This window comes from Trichechus manatus, unplaced genomic scaffold, assembly GCF_000243295.1.
Source record: "Trichechus manatus latirostris isolate Lorelei unplaced genomic scaffold, TriManLat1.0 scaffold00070, whole genome shotgun sequence".
In the NCBI taxonomy this organism is placed as follows: Eukaryota; Metazoa; Chordata; class Mammalia; order Sirenia; family Trichechidae; genus Trichechus; species Trichechus manatus.
Genome location: NW_004444006.1, coordinates 6,937,585 through 6,954,285, shown reverse-complemented (window position 1 = coordinate 6,954,285; position 16,701 = coordinate 6,937,585). Strand labels below are relative to the sequence as shown.

The following is a 16,701-nucleotide window of genomic DNA, read 5'->3' as shown; positions in this document are numbered from 1 at the left end:
GCAGTAGTCCTCCAGTCTCAATCAGTCCAGTAAGTCTGGGTGTTTTGTTTTGTTTTGTTGTTTTTTGTTTGTTTGTTTTTGTTTTAGGAATTTGAGGTTCTGTTCCTCATTTTTGTCCCATTCTATCAGGGTCCATTTACTGTGACTGATTAGAATGATCAGTAGTGGTAGTTGGACAGTCTAGTTCTTCTGGTCTCAGGGTAGATGAGGCTCTGGTTCATGTAGACTGTTTCTCCTGTAGACTAGATTCTTCCTTGAGTCTTTGGTGTCCTTCTTTCTCTTTTACTCCGGATGAGTAGAGACCAATACTTGTAATCTTAGTTATCTAGTGTTGCTGTAACAGAAATACCACAAGTAGATGGTTTCAACAAAGAGAAGTTTATTCTCTCACAGTCCAGTAGGCTAGAAGTCCAAATTCAGGGCACCGGCTCCAGGGGAAGGCTTTCTTTCTCTGTCAGCTCTGGAGGAAGGTCCTCGTCATCAGTGTTCCCTTGGTCTGGGAGCATCTCAGCGCAGGAACCTCAGGTCCAAAGAACGCACTCTGCTCCTGGCGCTGCTTTCTTGGTGGTATGAGGTCCCCCTGTCTCTCTGCTTGCTTCTCTCTTTTATATCTCAAAAGAGATTGGCTTCAGGCACTATCTAATCTTGTAGAACTCATCAATAAAGCTGCCACTAATCCATCTTATTACGTCATAGTGATAGAATATACAATACATAGGGAAATCACGTCACGTGACAAAAGGTAGACAATTATACAATACTGGGAATGATGACCTAGCCATGTTGACACATATTTTTGAGGGACACAATTCAGTCCATGACAGATGGCCTCTTGCAAACTTTTAAAACCCCAGAGACTGCTAAACTAGAAGGTAGAACATAACTTTATGAACTATATTATGGCAGCTTACCGAGATGATCCATAAGCCTATGATTCTAATCCTTCAAACCCAGAAAACTAATCCCAAGAGTGTTTGGTTCTGTCTAAGAAGTATTTGTAACTGTGCCCCCTATGTGCTTTGTTATATATATGAATATAAGTGCATAAAGTCACATAGATACATATACACATGCATACAGCTATATATGTACACATATATACTCACATATACATACTTATACACATATATACCTACCTACATACATATATACCCACACATATGTTTTGGTTGTTTTTGCTGTTCTTTCAAAATTATATATGCCATAGTAATTACCAATAGGTTCTTTTTTCTTGTGTACATTTTAGTGACATCATTTACTTTCGTCAAACTGTGTACACTTTACCCTCATTCTGTGTTACCTTTCCATCTCCAAAAATAACAAATGTCTACTATCTAGAGAGTGAGTCTCCCTCGCCCCTATCCCTGTTAACGACTAATGAACATTAGTTTCTGTATATTTACCTGTTCACGTCATTTCATAAAAGTGAGAACATACAATTTTTTGTGTGTGATTGACTTACTTCACTCAACATAATATCCTCCAGGTTCATCCATGTTCCAAGATGTTTCAGGAACTCATTTTTCTTTATCACTGAGTAGTATTCCATTGTATGTATGTACCACATTTTACTTATCCATCCACCCACTGATGGACAATTATGTTGTTCCCATCTTTTTGCTATTGTGAATAGTGCTACGATGAACATAGGTGTGCATAAGTCTGTTCAAGTAACTTCTACTAGATCCCTATGGTATATATACCTAGGGGCGGAATTGATGGGTCATATGATAGCTCAACCTCTAGTTTTTGAGAAACAGCCATACTGTTTTCCACAATGGCTGTACCATTTTGCATTCCCACCAGCAATGGATGAGGGTTCTAATTTCTCCATATCACCTACAAGACTTGTTATTTTCCATTTTATTTATTTTCTTTCTTTTTTTATCTTAGCCATCCTAGTGGGAGTGAAATGGTATCTCATCGTGGTTTTAATTTGCGTTTCTCTGATGGCTTAATGATGTTGAGCATCTTTTCATGTGTCTGTTGGCCATTTGAATATCCTATTTGGTGAAGTATCTGTTCCTGTCCTTTGTCCAGTTTTTGATTTGGTTATTTGTCTGTGTGTTGTTAAGCTGTGGAAGTTTTCTATATATTTTAGATGTTGACTCTTGCCAGTTATATCATTCCCAAAGATTTTTCCCAGTCTTTAGATTGTCTCTACTCTTTTAATAAAGTCTTTTGATGAACATAAGTATTTAACTTTTATGAGATCCCAGTTATCTATTTTGTTTTCTGTTGTTTGTTCATTCATCATTGTATTTCATAATCTATCACTGAAAAAAATTAGATCCCAAAGCTTTGCTCCTATATTTTCTTCCAAGAACTTTATGCTTTTAGATTTAACATTTAAGACCTTGATCCATTTTGAATTAGCTTCTGTGTATGGTGTGAGGTATGGATCTTGTTTCAGTTTTCTGCATGTGGAAATCCAGTTTTGCAGTGCCATTTGTTGAAGAGACTGTTCCTTCCTCATTGAATAGATTTGGCTCCCTTGTCGAATATCAACTGACCATAGATGTTTGGATTTATTTCTGGATTGTCAATTCTATTCTACTGGTCTGTGTATATCATTAAACCAGTACCAGCATGTTTTCATTACTGTAGCTGTGTAATATGTTTTGAAGTCAGGAAGTGTAAGGCCCCCTCCTTTGTTCTTCTTCAAAATTGCTTTGGCTATTTGGGGTCTCTTGTCTTTCCATGTAAAATTGAGGATTAGTTTTTCCATTTCTATAAAGAATGCTGTTGGATTTTTAATTGGGATTGTGTTGTATCTGTAGAGAATTTTGGGTTCCTATAGCTTTTATGAAATAGACCCAATGTTTTTCTTTTCAGGCTAAAGAAGCAGTGGCAGAAGCGGAACGACATGATCCTGCAAATATTTTCACTCAGTTTTATGTATTCAAGATTGAAATCTTAGAGGGAAACTCTGACAGAGGTATAAATGTTATTTTTGAGTTATATTTGACTGTTTTTAACACGATGGAATTTAGTGTCTATATTCTGTCCTTCCTATGTAAAGATAATACAACGATACTAAAAGAAACTCTGGAAGTTTACATAGAAAGAGCAGTGGTTACTTGTTAAGGGAATGGGAACCGGGGAGATGTGGGGCAGGAATTGGGGGAAAAGACTTCTCACTGTATACTTTTTTACACTTTCCATAATTTGAACCAGCACACTAAAAAATTAAGTTTAAAAAGCTATGAGGTGATGTGGAGATTTATACTACAAAGCCATATCAGTTAAGAATTGCCTTCAGAGAATGGAGTTCTCCAGAGTACCTTGTGACTATTTTCACTTACTCGGGAGGTGGTTGGTCAGAGATTTGGCCTTGAAATGGAGTTTCTCTCCAAATGGACAGTGTTGGAATTGCACACATGATCTTCATCTCATTGGTTGCTGTGTCCTATCCATAAGTTAAGCCCCCTAACTGGTGTGTCTGCACACACATATGTATCTTGAATTGGTTACCGGTATGTCTATGCTGAAATATTAATCCGCTCAGGGTAACAACAAGCAAATCAAGGAGCAGGCTAAGCCCCAGATATGTTGCCCTTTGTGAAAGAAGTCAAGAAGCATGAATTAATGGAATCAAACAGATTATACTCATCCAAGCAACTATTTATGAACACATATATATGCAAGGGATTGTGCTATATACTCCATAAGAAAAATGGGATAATGAATTCTGCATTGAAAAAGAAATGTTCCAGAATAGTAAAGTATACCTGTATAATAATTATAGAATAGTAAATTGCAGTCAGCTCTGCATCAATATTAATGTTGCTGACATGTCCATCATCAGTGTTTTCACTAAAGACTTCTGGACATTTGTTTTACATGATATAATATGTTGAAGGATAAAAGGGCTTGATATTCTCAGAAGAAATGGCCTTAAAGTATTGATTCCTCATAACTATTTTTTAAAGCATTCTATTAAAATAAAATTATTTTTCTTTTTAACCACAACATAAACTCAACCTTTTTATTTCTTCCTCAGGTTCTGTGACCATTTTTAAAAGTCACTTTTATTGAAGATGCATTCAATAATTCATTCTCATTCATGTATGGTTCTCTGAGGTTTTTTTATATTAATTATTCAAGGAGATTTGACAAATGACAACAGTCATGTAACCACCACCACAATCAAGATATAGAACAAAAAATTCCCTGAGACCCCTTTGATGTCATTCCCTCCCACCATTCTGAGCCCTGGAGACTACTGATCTATCTTCTGTCCCTATGGTTTTGCCTTTTGCAGAATATGATATAAATGCAATCATACGGTATGAAGCTTTTTCAGCCTGACTTCTTTCACTTAGCATAATGCATTTGAAATTCATCCATATTGTTGCATGTATCCATAGTTTGTTCTTTTTTATTGCTGAGTAGTTTTCCATTGTATATATGTACCACAGTTGGTTTATCCATTCACCAGGTGAAGGATATTTGGGTAGTTTCCAGTTTGGATGATTACGAATAAAGGTGTTAACGAACATCTGCATACAGATTTTGTGTGATGATAAGATTTCACTTCTTTAGAGTAAATATCTAGTGGTGGAATTGCTAGGTTGTATGCGAAGTGTATGTTTACGTTTATAAGAAACTGCCAAACTTTTTTCCAAACTGTCTGCAGTTTTGCATTCAAACCAGCAGTGTATGAGAGTTCCCGTTGATCTATATCCTCACCAGCACTTGGAATTATGTGTTTTTTTTTTTTTAATTTTAGCCATTCTAATAGTTGGGAGTGATATATTATGGTGATTTTAATTAACATTTCCATAATGTCTTATATTTGACTTTCATATATCTTATTTTGTGATATGTCTGTACAATTCTTCTGCCCATTCTTCTATAGGGTACTTTGCTTTCTTATTATTCAGTTTTAAAAATTCTTTATATATTCTGAACAGAAGTTCTTTACCAGATATGTGTTTCGAAAATTTTCTTTTTAGTTTCCTTTAACAGCGTCTTTGAAACAGCAAAAGTTTAAAATCTTTACGAAGTCTTACTTGTCATTTTTTTTTCTTTTATAGACTGTACTTTTGGTGTTGTACCTAAGAAATCTTTGCTGAATCCAGGGTTACAAAACAAATTCTCTTATGTTTTCTTCAATAAATTTTACAGTTTTTAAGTTTTACCTTTAGAATTTTGATCCATTTTGAATTAATTTTTGCAAGGTATGAATCGAAGCTCATTTTTTTCATAGTTATCCAATTATTCCAGCACCATTTGTTAAAAAACAAAAACAAGCAAACAAACAAAAAAAAACCAACTGAATTGCCTTTGTACCTTTATCAAAAATCAGTTATCATATGTGTCTGGGTCTCTTTCTGGACTCTCTTTTTGTTTTATTTATCTATCTTTTCACCATTTCTATACTGTTTTGATTAATGTAGCTATGTAATAAATTTGAAATCATGTAGTGTTAGTCCTCCAACTTTGTTCTTTTTCAAAGTTGTTTTGGCTATTCTAATCCTTTTTAAATCCAAATGAATTTTACAATCAGTTTGTCAATTTCTACAAAAACACCTGCTGGAATTTTGATTGGGATTGCATTGAATCTATAGATCAATTTGGGGAGAATTGGCATCTTAAAATTATTGTGTCTTTCAACCCATAAATAAGTTATACACTTCCATTTATTTAGGTCTTCTTTAATTTTTCTCAGTGATGTTTTCTCGTTCTCGGTGTAGTAGTCTTATGTATCTTTTGTCAGATTTATCCCTAAGTGTATCATATTTTATGCTGTTTTAAATGGCATTTTAATTTTTTTCAATTTCTGATAAACTGTTGCTGCTGTTGTTGTTGTTAGGTGCCATTGAGTTGGTTCCGACTCAGCGACCTTATGTACAACAGAACAAAACACTGCCCTGTCCTGCGCCATCCTTGCAATCACTCCTATGCTTGAGCCCATTGTTGCTCCCACTGTGTCAGTCCATCTCGTTGAGGGTCTTCCTCTTTTTTCACTGACCCTCTACTTTACCAGACAGGGACTGATCCCTCCTGACAGCAAGTCCAAAATAGGTGAGATGAAATCTCACCATCCTCCCTTCTAAGGAGCATTCTGGCTGTACTTCTTCCAAGACAGATTTGTTCATTCTTCTGGCAGTCTATGGTATATTCAATATTCTTCACCAATACCATAATTCAAAGGCTTCAATTCTTCTTTGGTCTTCCTTCTTCATTGTGCAGCTTTCATATGCATATGAGGCAATTGAAAATACCATGGCTTGAATCAGGCCCGCCTTAGTCCTCAAAGTGACATCTTTGCTTTTTAACACTTTGAGGAGGTCTTTTGCAGCAGATTTGCCCAAAATATGTCATTTGATTTCCTGACTACAACTTCCATAAGCATTGATTATGGATCCAAGTAAAATGAAATCCTTGACAACATCTATCTTTTCTCCGTTTGTCATGATTTTGCTTATTGGTCCAGTTGTGAGGGTTTTTGTTTTCTTTATGTTGAGATTTAATCCATACTGATGGCTGTGATCTTTGATCTTCATCATAAGTGCTTCAAGTCCTCTTTGCTTTCAGCAAGCAAGGTTGTGTCATCTGTATATCGCAGGTTGTTAATGAGTCTTCCTCCAATCTTGATGCTACATTGCTAGTATGCAGAAATACAAATGATTTTTTTAAATATTTATCTTATATCCTACAAACTTGCTAAATTCACTTATTAGTTCCAGCAGCTTTTTTTGTAGATTCCATCAGAGTTTACATAGATGATCATGTTGTCTACAAATAAAGACAATTTTACTTCTTCCTTTCCAATCTCATTCCATTTTATCTTTTTTTCTTGCCTTATTGTACTTGTCAGAATCGCCAATACAGTGTTGAGTAAAATTGATGAGAAGAGATGTCCTTTTCTTTTTCCTGATTTTAGGAGGAAAGCATTCAGTTTTCTACCATTAAGTATGATGTTAGCTGTAGGTTTTTCATAGATGCCCTTTATCAGGTTAAGGAAGTTCCCTTCTATTTCTAGTTTCCTGGGAGTTTTTATCAGGAATGGATGTTGGATACGGTCAAAGGATTTTTATGCATCCACTGAAATGATCTTTTTTTTAAGTTTGCTAATATGGTTAATTACCTTGACTGATTTTTAATTGTTAAACCAACCCTGCATTCCTGGGATAAACCCCATTTGGTCATTATGTATTCTTTTTTTATATAATGTTAAATTTAATTTGTTACATTTTTTAAAGAATATTTCCGCCTATGTCCCATGTGTAATATTGATCTGTTGTTTTCTTTTTTGTAATGTTTTTGATTTTGCTATGAGGGTAATGCTGGCCTCACAGAATAAATTGGAAAGTATACCCTCCTTTTGAATTTTCTGAAAGAGATTTTGTGAAATTGGTATTATTTCTTCCTTAAATGTTTTGTATAGTGAAACCATCTGGGCCTGGAGTTTTCTTTACGGGAAGGTTTTTAATTATATATTTAAATTCTTTAATAGATATAGGGCTATTCAGGTTATCTATTACTTCTTGACTGAGCTGTGGTAATTTGTGTCTTTCAAGAAATTTGTCCATTTCATCTAAGTTGTCGAACTTATTGGCATTAAGTTGTGCATAATAACCCATTATTATCCTTGTAATATCTGTAAAATCTATAGTGATGTCACCTTTCTCATTCCTGATGTTTGTAATTTGTGTCTTTTCTATTTTTTTCCTCGTCTGCCTGGCTAGATGTTGATTAACTTTATTATTTTATCAGAGAACCAGCTTTTGGTTTCATTGATCTTTCACTATTGTTTCTTCTGTATTCTATTTCATTATTTACATTCGGATCTTTATATTTTTTTTCCATTTTTCAAAAATGAAAGCTGGGGTCATTAATTTGAGAGCTTTTTCTATTTTTTTCTTCTAACACAGATATTTAATGTTACCAATTACCTTCTAAGTACTCCTTTAATGACAATTCACAAATTTTGATACGTTGTGCTTTCATTTTCTTTTCTTTTTGTTGTTGTTGAGAATATACACAGCAGAACATAGATCAATCCAACAATTTCTACACGTACGATTCAGTGACATTGATTACATTCTTCAAGTTGTGCAACCATTCTCATGCTCCTTTTTTGAGTGTTTCATTCTGTTGTACATAGGGTACATGTCGGTATGTGTCAGAACTGACTTGATGGCACCTGACAACAACAAAACCTCCAAACCAAGGAGCCAAATCCCATGAGGTGTTTGGATGTAATATAAACAGCCTTAGCAGCTACTCTTTTTTTTTTTTTTTTTGGTCGTTGTTGTAAATATCACACAACTTTTGCCAGTTCAAGTTATTACAGGTATACAACTTATTGACAACAATTATATTAATTAGCTGTACAATGCTACCCTTAATCAATACCATTTTTCCATCACCGTAAACCAAAACTCTGTACTCTATAAGCATTTATTGCCCCCCCCCCCGCAACCGGAAACACTGGTGGCATAGTGGTTAAGAGCTACGGCTGCTAGGTCGGCAGTTTGGATCCACCAGGTGCTCCTTGGAAACCCTATGGAGCAGTTCTACTCTATCCTATAGGGTCACTATGAGTCGGAATCGACTTGACGGCAATGGATTTGGGTTTTGTTGTTGTTGTTGTTGTTCCCTCCTTCCTGCTTCTGGTAACCACTAATAAACTTTGTTCTCTATACATTTGCCTGTTCTTGTCTTTTTGTATGGAGCCCTGTGGCGCAGTGGTTAAGAGCTGGGCTGCTAAACCAAAAGGTCAGTTGTTGAATCCACCAGCAGCTCCTTGGAAACCCTATAGGGCAGTTCTATTCTGTCCTATAAGGTCACTATGAATCAGAATGGACTAGACAGCAATGGGTTTAGTCCTTTTATATAAATGAGATCATACAATATTTGTCCTTTTGTGATTGACTTATTCACTCAGCATTATGTCTTCAAGCTCCATCCATATTGCAGCATGTATCAAGACTTCTCTTACTGGCTGAGTAGTAGTCCATTCTGTATGTACCACATTTTGTTTATCCATTTATCCATTGATGGGCATTTAGGTTGTTTCTACCTTTTGGCTATTGTGACTATTGCTGCAATGAACACTGGTGTACAAGTATCTGTTTGAGTCTCTGCTTTCAAGTCTTTTGGGTCTATACCTAGGAGTGGAATTGCTGGATCATATAGTAGTTCTATTTTTACTTTTTTGAGGAACCACCACACTATTTTCCACAATAGTACTATTTTGCATTTCCAGCAGCAATGGATAAGGGTTCCAGTATCCCCACATCTTCATCGACATTCATTATTATTATTTTTTATCTTGGCCATCCTAGTGGGAGTAAAATGGTATATCATTGTGGTTTGATTTGCATCTCTCTGATGGCTGATGATGCTGAGCATCTTTTCATGTGTTTGATGTCCATTTGAATGTTCCCTTTGGTGAAATGTCTATTCAAGTCCTTTCCTTATTTTATGACTGGGTTATTTGTCTTTTTTTTGTTAAGTTGTGTTGTCCCTTCATTTAGTTCAAAATACTTCCCAATTTGACTTTTGATTCCTTTTTAGACCTGCAGGTTATTTAGAATTTTGCAGATTTTCCACAGAACTTTCTCTTACCAGTTTTTAGTTTAATTCCTTTGTAGTAAGATAACATACTTTGAATGACTTGAATCCTTTTAAATATGTTGAGACTTGTTCTGTGGTCCAGAATATCATCTTTCTTTGTAAATATTCCATATGCACTTGAGAAGAATATATATTTTGTTATTGTTGGGTCAAGTGTTCTATAAATGTCAATGGAGTCAAGTTGGTTAATAGTGTTGGGTAAGTGTACTATATTCTTGTTGATTTTCTGTCTACTTCTTCTATCAATTACTGAGAGAGGGTGCTGAAATCTTCAACTATAATTGTGGATTTGTTAATTCCTTCGTGTAGTTTTAGCAGTTTTTTGCTTCCCGTATTTTGAAATTTTGTTATTGGATTCATAAACATTTAGGATTGTTCTGTCCTCATGATGAATTGATATTTTTATCATCATTAAATAATATTCTTTATCACTGGTAGTGTTTTCTGCTCTGAAATTTACTTTGTCTAATATTAATATAGCCACTCTAGCTTTCTTTTGTTTACTCCTAGCATGGTATATATTTTTCCATATTTTTTCTTTTAACTTGTTTGTGTCTTTATATTTAAAGTGTGTTGTAGGTAGTATATTCTGCTTTTTTTTTTAAATCCATTCTGACTTTCTCTGCCTTTTAATTGAGTTGTTTTGACCATTTATATTTAATGTAATTGTTGATATGGTTATGTTTAAATTTAGCATCTTGTTGTTTGTCTTCTATTTGTCCCATCTGTTTTTTTTTTTTTTCTCCTTTTCCTGCTTTCTTTTGGATTCATTGAATATTTCTTATATTACATATTATCTTCTTAGTTAATAAGCCAAATAACTCTTTGTTATTTTAGCTGTTACTTAAGGTTTATAGTACACATATTTAACTTATCATAATCTGTCTTTAAGACATATAATAGAATATAATACAGCCATACTTTTTTTTTTACTTTATTCTATAATGTATTCAACTTTATGAGTGTACCAAAATTTATTTTGCCCATCCCTTATTGATGAAATTTAGGTTGGTTCCATATTTTACTGTTGCAAACCGTGTTGGATAAACATCCTTGTATGTGTTTGTGCACTTTTTCAAATATATATATGGAATAAATTCATCAGGGTGCAATTACCCAATTGGACATTTTTCTGATATTCACATATTGCTTGGCTGTTTAACAATTCATATGACTTTATCAAATTACCCAATATTTAAAAGATATTAATACTCTTATAATAAGTTCTACATTCACTGTGCTATAATTAAACATAGATAGCTGTTACCTTTGATAAGAGTATCTCATTTTACATTGTTTTCTTTTTTTCAGCTTTACAGGCAATTACTAATCTAGAGAATTTATTAAGAGACAAAGAGACAGAAGATAATGACCTACGTACAGACAGAAGTTCACATACCATGCTCTTCAGTTTAGCTGCTCAGTTTGCTCTAGAGGTAATTCATATGTATACAACTACTAGACTTTTACTACTTTTCTATTTTGAAAGACGTTAGTGTCATCAATAGTTAGGCATCATCAGTTACTCTTTGTTTTGCCTCATATCTTCACGCCAAGTTTTCTTGAAGAATTGCCTTCTTTCCTCTTAATTTCTTTTTAGTATAGACTAAAATAAATGATAAAACAAAGTGAGGTAACAGATTTTTACTTAAAACAACAGAAAAAATAAAATGAGCACAACATTAATTTTTAAAAGAAACTCTAGATTAAAAATGCAAATAAGTAGGTGTTTATTTGAAAACTTATCCTTCTCATCAATTTGAACAAAACAGTTTAAATCTCTGTGGGACTTTTTAGTTCATAACCAAAAAACAATTTTAATTTAGAGCTAACAAACACTTACACACTCTGCTTTTTACTTGCAAAATTCTGGTCTTTATATACATAAGATTAGGAAAAGTATAGTAGCAGCTTTGAAGCTCTCAGACAGGGTGTTAGACTGGGTTTGAGTACTTGCTCTGCCACTTTTGCCTGACTTCTTTAAATTGGTAATTTCATCATTTGCAAAAAAGGGTAATAATACATACGTCCAGGATGGTTGTGAAAAATAACTGGGAAGATGGCTGAAAATAAGATTTGTAAAATATGAAGCTCAATAATACATTGTTTCTGTTCTTATTATTACCTTACTATGCTTTGTTGTTTTGTTTTGTTCTGCTAAAGCCCTTAGTATAAAACACAGCTTGGAAAGCATCTTTTTTCACATTATTAATGAAGGGAGAAAGGAAAGAACTATAACCACAAAGTCACAGGGAAAAATAAACAATTATCTTTCTAGTGCAGGTTAGCCAAAGCAAGACCTGCAGGGGTCTAGGAAATCATCAAAAAGAACCTAGAATATCCACATTCTCTCTTGTGGGAGAATTTTGCAAAGAGATTTAAAGACGGGGTAGTTTGTTTTAAAGAGGGGAAAGTAATGTTTTACCTATTTAATATCCTATTCATACTACCCTCATCTAGACTCTCATCCCTCAAGACTGGATTATTACCATAGTCTCCTGTCTCTAATTTCTCCCCTCCAGCTACTCAGGCACAACCAGAATTATTTTCTCAAAGCACCACTTTACATAGATTACCATCAATGTTTTCTTATTCTGTAGAGAATAAAGCGTATATATAATCTGGCCACAGCTATATTTTCTACTTTATCTCATACTCCTCCCTTATATCATCATCATAATGATATTAGTCCTCATTATGTTAGTCACAAGATCAGGAATGGTAGAGGCATAAACCCTCCATCTCTCCAACCAAACCTATTGACTATCAAACAAGCTAAGCAGATTCCTTTTCCCATGTCTTGTTTATACCATCAGTCTTAGTTGGGTCTCTAGAGAAACAAAACTAGTGAAATGTATATATATATAAGTATATAGAGAGAAATTTACTTCAAGGAAGTGACTCCCAAATCTGTAAGTCAGACAGCAGGCTGGATACCTCTGCTGGCTCATGGAATTGCGAAGACTGGCTAATACAAAATCTGCAGGTCATGTGGCAGGCCAGAGACTTCTGCAAGCTTATGGTATGTCCCAAGAACTGGAGGTCAGGTGTCGGGAAGAGTGCAGGGTCAAGAGAGAGAGTGAGCTCTGCCGGAACATCCATTTATATTCTGGAGGCAGATCACAGCCCCAAGGAAACACCACTTTCAACTGATTGGTTGATCACATCAGATCACATCATGGAAGGTCATTATATTACATTCCATTACATTTTGCATTCATTCCATTTTGCATTCCATTGTGTCACATTCCATTCCATTCTATTCCATCAACCTGTCCAATATCTGGCCTAGCCAAGATGACATATAAAATTAATCATCACAACATACCAGCCTTTAAAAAATATTCTTACATATTTAAATGCTACTCTTTTAAAGCTCAACCTAATTTTACCCTGCACTATACAGACTTCCTAAGTCAATTCCAGTATTCGGTGCTCTCTTACTACTCTGAATTTTAATAATTTTTAACATGTATGCTAGTTATTTGGTCTTTATCATACGTACTGCCTTATATTGCTGATGTGTGGCTTGTCTGTCCAGACTGACTTGTGAGATCCTTGAGGACCATATCTCTAGCACTTGACCCAATATCTTGTCCAATGTAGTTGCTAAATAGCTTGATTGATATGTATTTTGATATTAATGAGTAGGATAATAGGACTCCTGGAGGAGGAAAAAGATTTGGCAGATAAAGAATGTATTTGTGTGGGATGGGGAGAAAGAAGAAATGAGAGAGAGAAATTCTGTAGCAGGGAGCCAAACGGCAATTTTTTTTTTAAAGGAAGGTTTATAAGGGGCAGCTTCTGTCCAGAAGTGATATGGAAAGGCAGAGAGGGTTAGGAGCTGGTTGAATGGAAATAGGGGTATCAGGGGTGGAAAGGAAGAGTGTACTGTAGCAGAATGGGGTGAGCTATTAGGGTCACATAACAATGTATGTATAAAATTTTGTATGGGAGACTAACTTGAAATGTAAACTTCATTTAACTACAACAATAAAAAAAAATGCCCAGAAAAAAAAAAAAAAGGAAGGTTTATAAATTTACATTTGATATAGAAAGCAGAAGAGAGCCAGTGCAAGAATTATGGAACTATAGTCTTGAGCAGGAAGATGATTTTAGTAAAGGAGAAACAATCTAAAAAACACTAAAGTAATTTAAATAAGATCATTGAAGGAAGGATGGATGAGCCAAACCCAGGAAATTGAAAATATACCTACAAAAGAACAAGTGTAGGGTTCCTTGTTCACTCTCTACAATTGCTTTACAAAAGGCACTTCAAGTGCCGAGGACCTCAGTCATTCACCAAATATTTATTGGGCACCTACTATGTGTCAGGCACTGTTCTAAGTTCTCAGGATAAACTGGTAAACAAAACAGTGATATGCCTTTTTAAATCTTATGTTTAAGCAGGAGGCAAGATAACAAGCATAATAAATAAGCAAATTATATAGTATGTTACAATTTGATAGATGATATAGAAAAAATATAGCAAGCAGGATAAAAAAGATCAGAAGTGATGGTGGGGTGGGATTAGTGTAAGTTGCTATTTTAAATAGAGTGGTGAGGGTAGGCCTCAAGGAGAAGATAAGATTTGTGCAAAGATCTGAAGTTGGTGAGGGAATTAGCTCTGTGATATCTGTGGGGAAGAGTATCTATTCCAGGCAGTACAAAGGCCCTAAGGCAGGTACCAAGAACTGCAAGGAAGCCAGTGTGGCTACAACAGAGTGAATAAACAGTGGGATTAGTAAGAGATGAAGTGAGAGAGGTAATGGAGAGCCTGAATCATGTAGATCCTTCTAGGCCAGTGGAAGGATTTTAACTTTTGCTCTGTCTTAGTCATCTAGTGCTGCTATAACAGAAATACCACAAGTGGATGGCTTTGACAAACAGAAGTTTATCTCTCACAGTCTAGTAAGATAGAAGTCCAAATTCAGGGTGCCAGCTCCAGAAGACTTTCTCCCTCTGTCGGCTCTGGAGGAAGGTCTTTGTCATCAACCTTACCCTAGTCTAGGAGCTTCTCAGCACAGGAACCTCGGGTCCAAAGGACATGCTCTCCTCCTGGCATTGCTTTCTTGGTGGTATGAGGTCCCCCCATGTCTCTCTGCTCCTTTCTGTCTTTTATATCTCAAAAAAGATTGACTTAAAACACAACCTAATCTTGTAGAGTGAGTCCTGCCTCATTAACATAACTGCTGCTAATCCCACCTCGTTAACATCATAGAGGTAGGACTTACAACATAGAGGAAAATCACATCTGATGACAAAATGGTGAACAACCACACAATGCTGGGAATCATGGAATAGCCAAGTTGACGCACATTTTGGGGGCGCACAATTCAATCCATAACATTCCACACTTCGACCCCCCAAAATTCATGTCCTTGTCGCGTGTAAAACGCATTCACCCCATCATATCATAGCAAAAAGTCTTAAATCAACTCAAAGTCCAAAATCCAAAAATTTTTCTTCATCTATGAAATCTAGAATACAAGTTATCTGCTTCCAAAGTACAACAGTGGAACAGGCACAGGCTAGACATTTCCATTACAAATGGGAGAAATTGGAGGGAAAGAAGGGATAACAGGCACCAAGCAAGTCAGCAGAACACATTACATTACCCTCAAGGCTTGAAAACAATCCTCTATTCTCTGAGACCACTTACACAATGGCCCTTCCCTCCAGACTCTAGGTATTGACCACACTCTCCAGATTCTGAGTGGAGACCCCTCAGCCCTGGACTTCAGCTCCGCCTTCCAGGTCCACTGGAATGGCAACTGTGTTCCCTCAAATTTGGGCAGCCCCCATTCTCCATCTGAGTGGTAACTCCACCATTTGAGACCCCAGAGGTCGTGGTCCTACCCTTCAAGACTGAGGCAGCTCTGTTTCCTATGTTGCTTATCTCTTCAGCTTCTGCTTCCTGGTTCCTTGACCTCTCAGCCCCTTGGGCCTCACAGCCCACGTCTGCCCTGCTGGGGCAAGTGTTCCAAAGCTCTGTAGCTCCACCAATAAGTACCTGGAGGTACCCTGCTCCGCCAGTAAACTTTGGCCAGAAGGCACTCAGCTCTCTTACTCATGGGTCAGAAAGTCTACCTCCACCAATAAGTGCTCAGAGGCACCCTGCTCCACCAGGGAGCCTCCTGCACAAAAGGCAGTCAGCTCTGTTGCTCCGTGGATTAGCTTCAGTGCTGTCTCTTGCTGGTCTTCTGGTTCTGTTGCTGCTTCTCACCATCTGCACTGTTTTTAGTGTAACAGCTCTCCTCACTTCCTTCTGAGTCCTCAACAGAATTGTCTTTGACATCCATAATTCCACCAACAGTCTCTTCAAGGCAATCTAGGCTTTTACTATTAGGCATTTTAAAACTCTTCCAGCCTCTATCCATTCACAGTTTCAAACTGCTTATACATTTTAGGTATCTGTTACAACAGCACCCCACTCTCTCAGTACCATATTCTGTCTTAGTCATCTAGTGCTGCTATAGCAGAAGTACCACAAGTGGATGGCTTTGACAAACGGACATTTATCTCTCACAGTCTAGTAGGCTAGAAGTCCAAATTCAGGGCTCTAGCTCCAGCGGAAAGCTTTTTGTCTCTGTCAGCTCTGGAGGAAGGTCTTTGTCATCAATCTTCCCCTGGCCTAGGAGCTTCTCAGCACAGGAACCTCAGGTTCAAAGGAGGTGCTCTGCTCCTGGCATTGCCTTCTTGGTGGTATGAGGTCCCCCCATGTCTCTTTGCTCACTTATCTCTTTTATATCTCAAAAAAGATTGACTTAAGACACTACCTAATCTTTTAGATTGAGTTCTGTCTCATTAACATAACTGCTGCTAATCCCTCTTCATTAACATCATAGAGGTAGAATTTACAATACATAGGAAAATTACATGAGATGACTAAATAGTGGACAATCACGCAATATTAAGAATCATGGACTAGCCAAGTTGACACACATTTTTGGGACACACAATTCAATCCATAACACTGAATGAAATGGAGAGTCATTAGAGCAGAAGAATGACATAATTTGATTTTCAGTTTAACAGAAAATCTCTGGCTGTTCTGTTGAGAATTGACTGTGAGTAGGCCAAGGTAGAAGCAAGAAGACCTGTTTGGAA

General features: G+C 36.2%; 1 protein-coding gene across 1 annotated transcript in view; it reads left to right on the top strand.

Annotated features, from left to right (window-relative positions):
* The window catches only part of TEX11 (testis expressed 11), a 523,552-nt gene that overhangs the window by 350,561 nt on the left and 156,290 nt on the right, over positions 1–16,701 (top strand). Inside the window, exons 16-17 of the mRNA XM_012556596.2 lie at positions 2,836–2,938; positions 10,903–11,027. Of these exons, the coding sequence (XP_012412050.2) occupies positions 2,836–2,938; positions 10,903–11,027 (228 nt within the window). The remainder of the gene's footprint in view (positions 1–2,835; positions 2,939–10,902; positions 11,028–16,701) is intronic.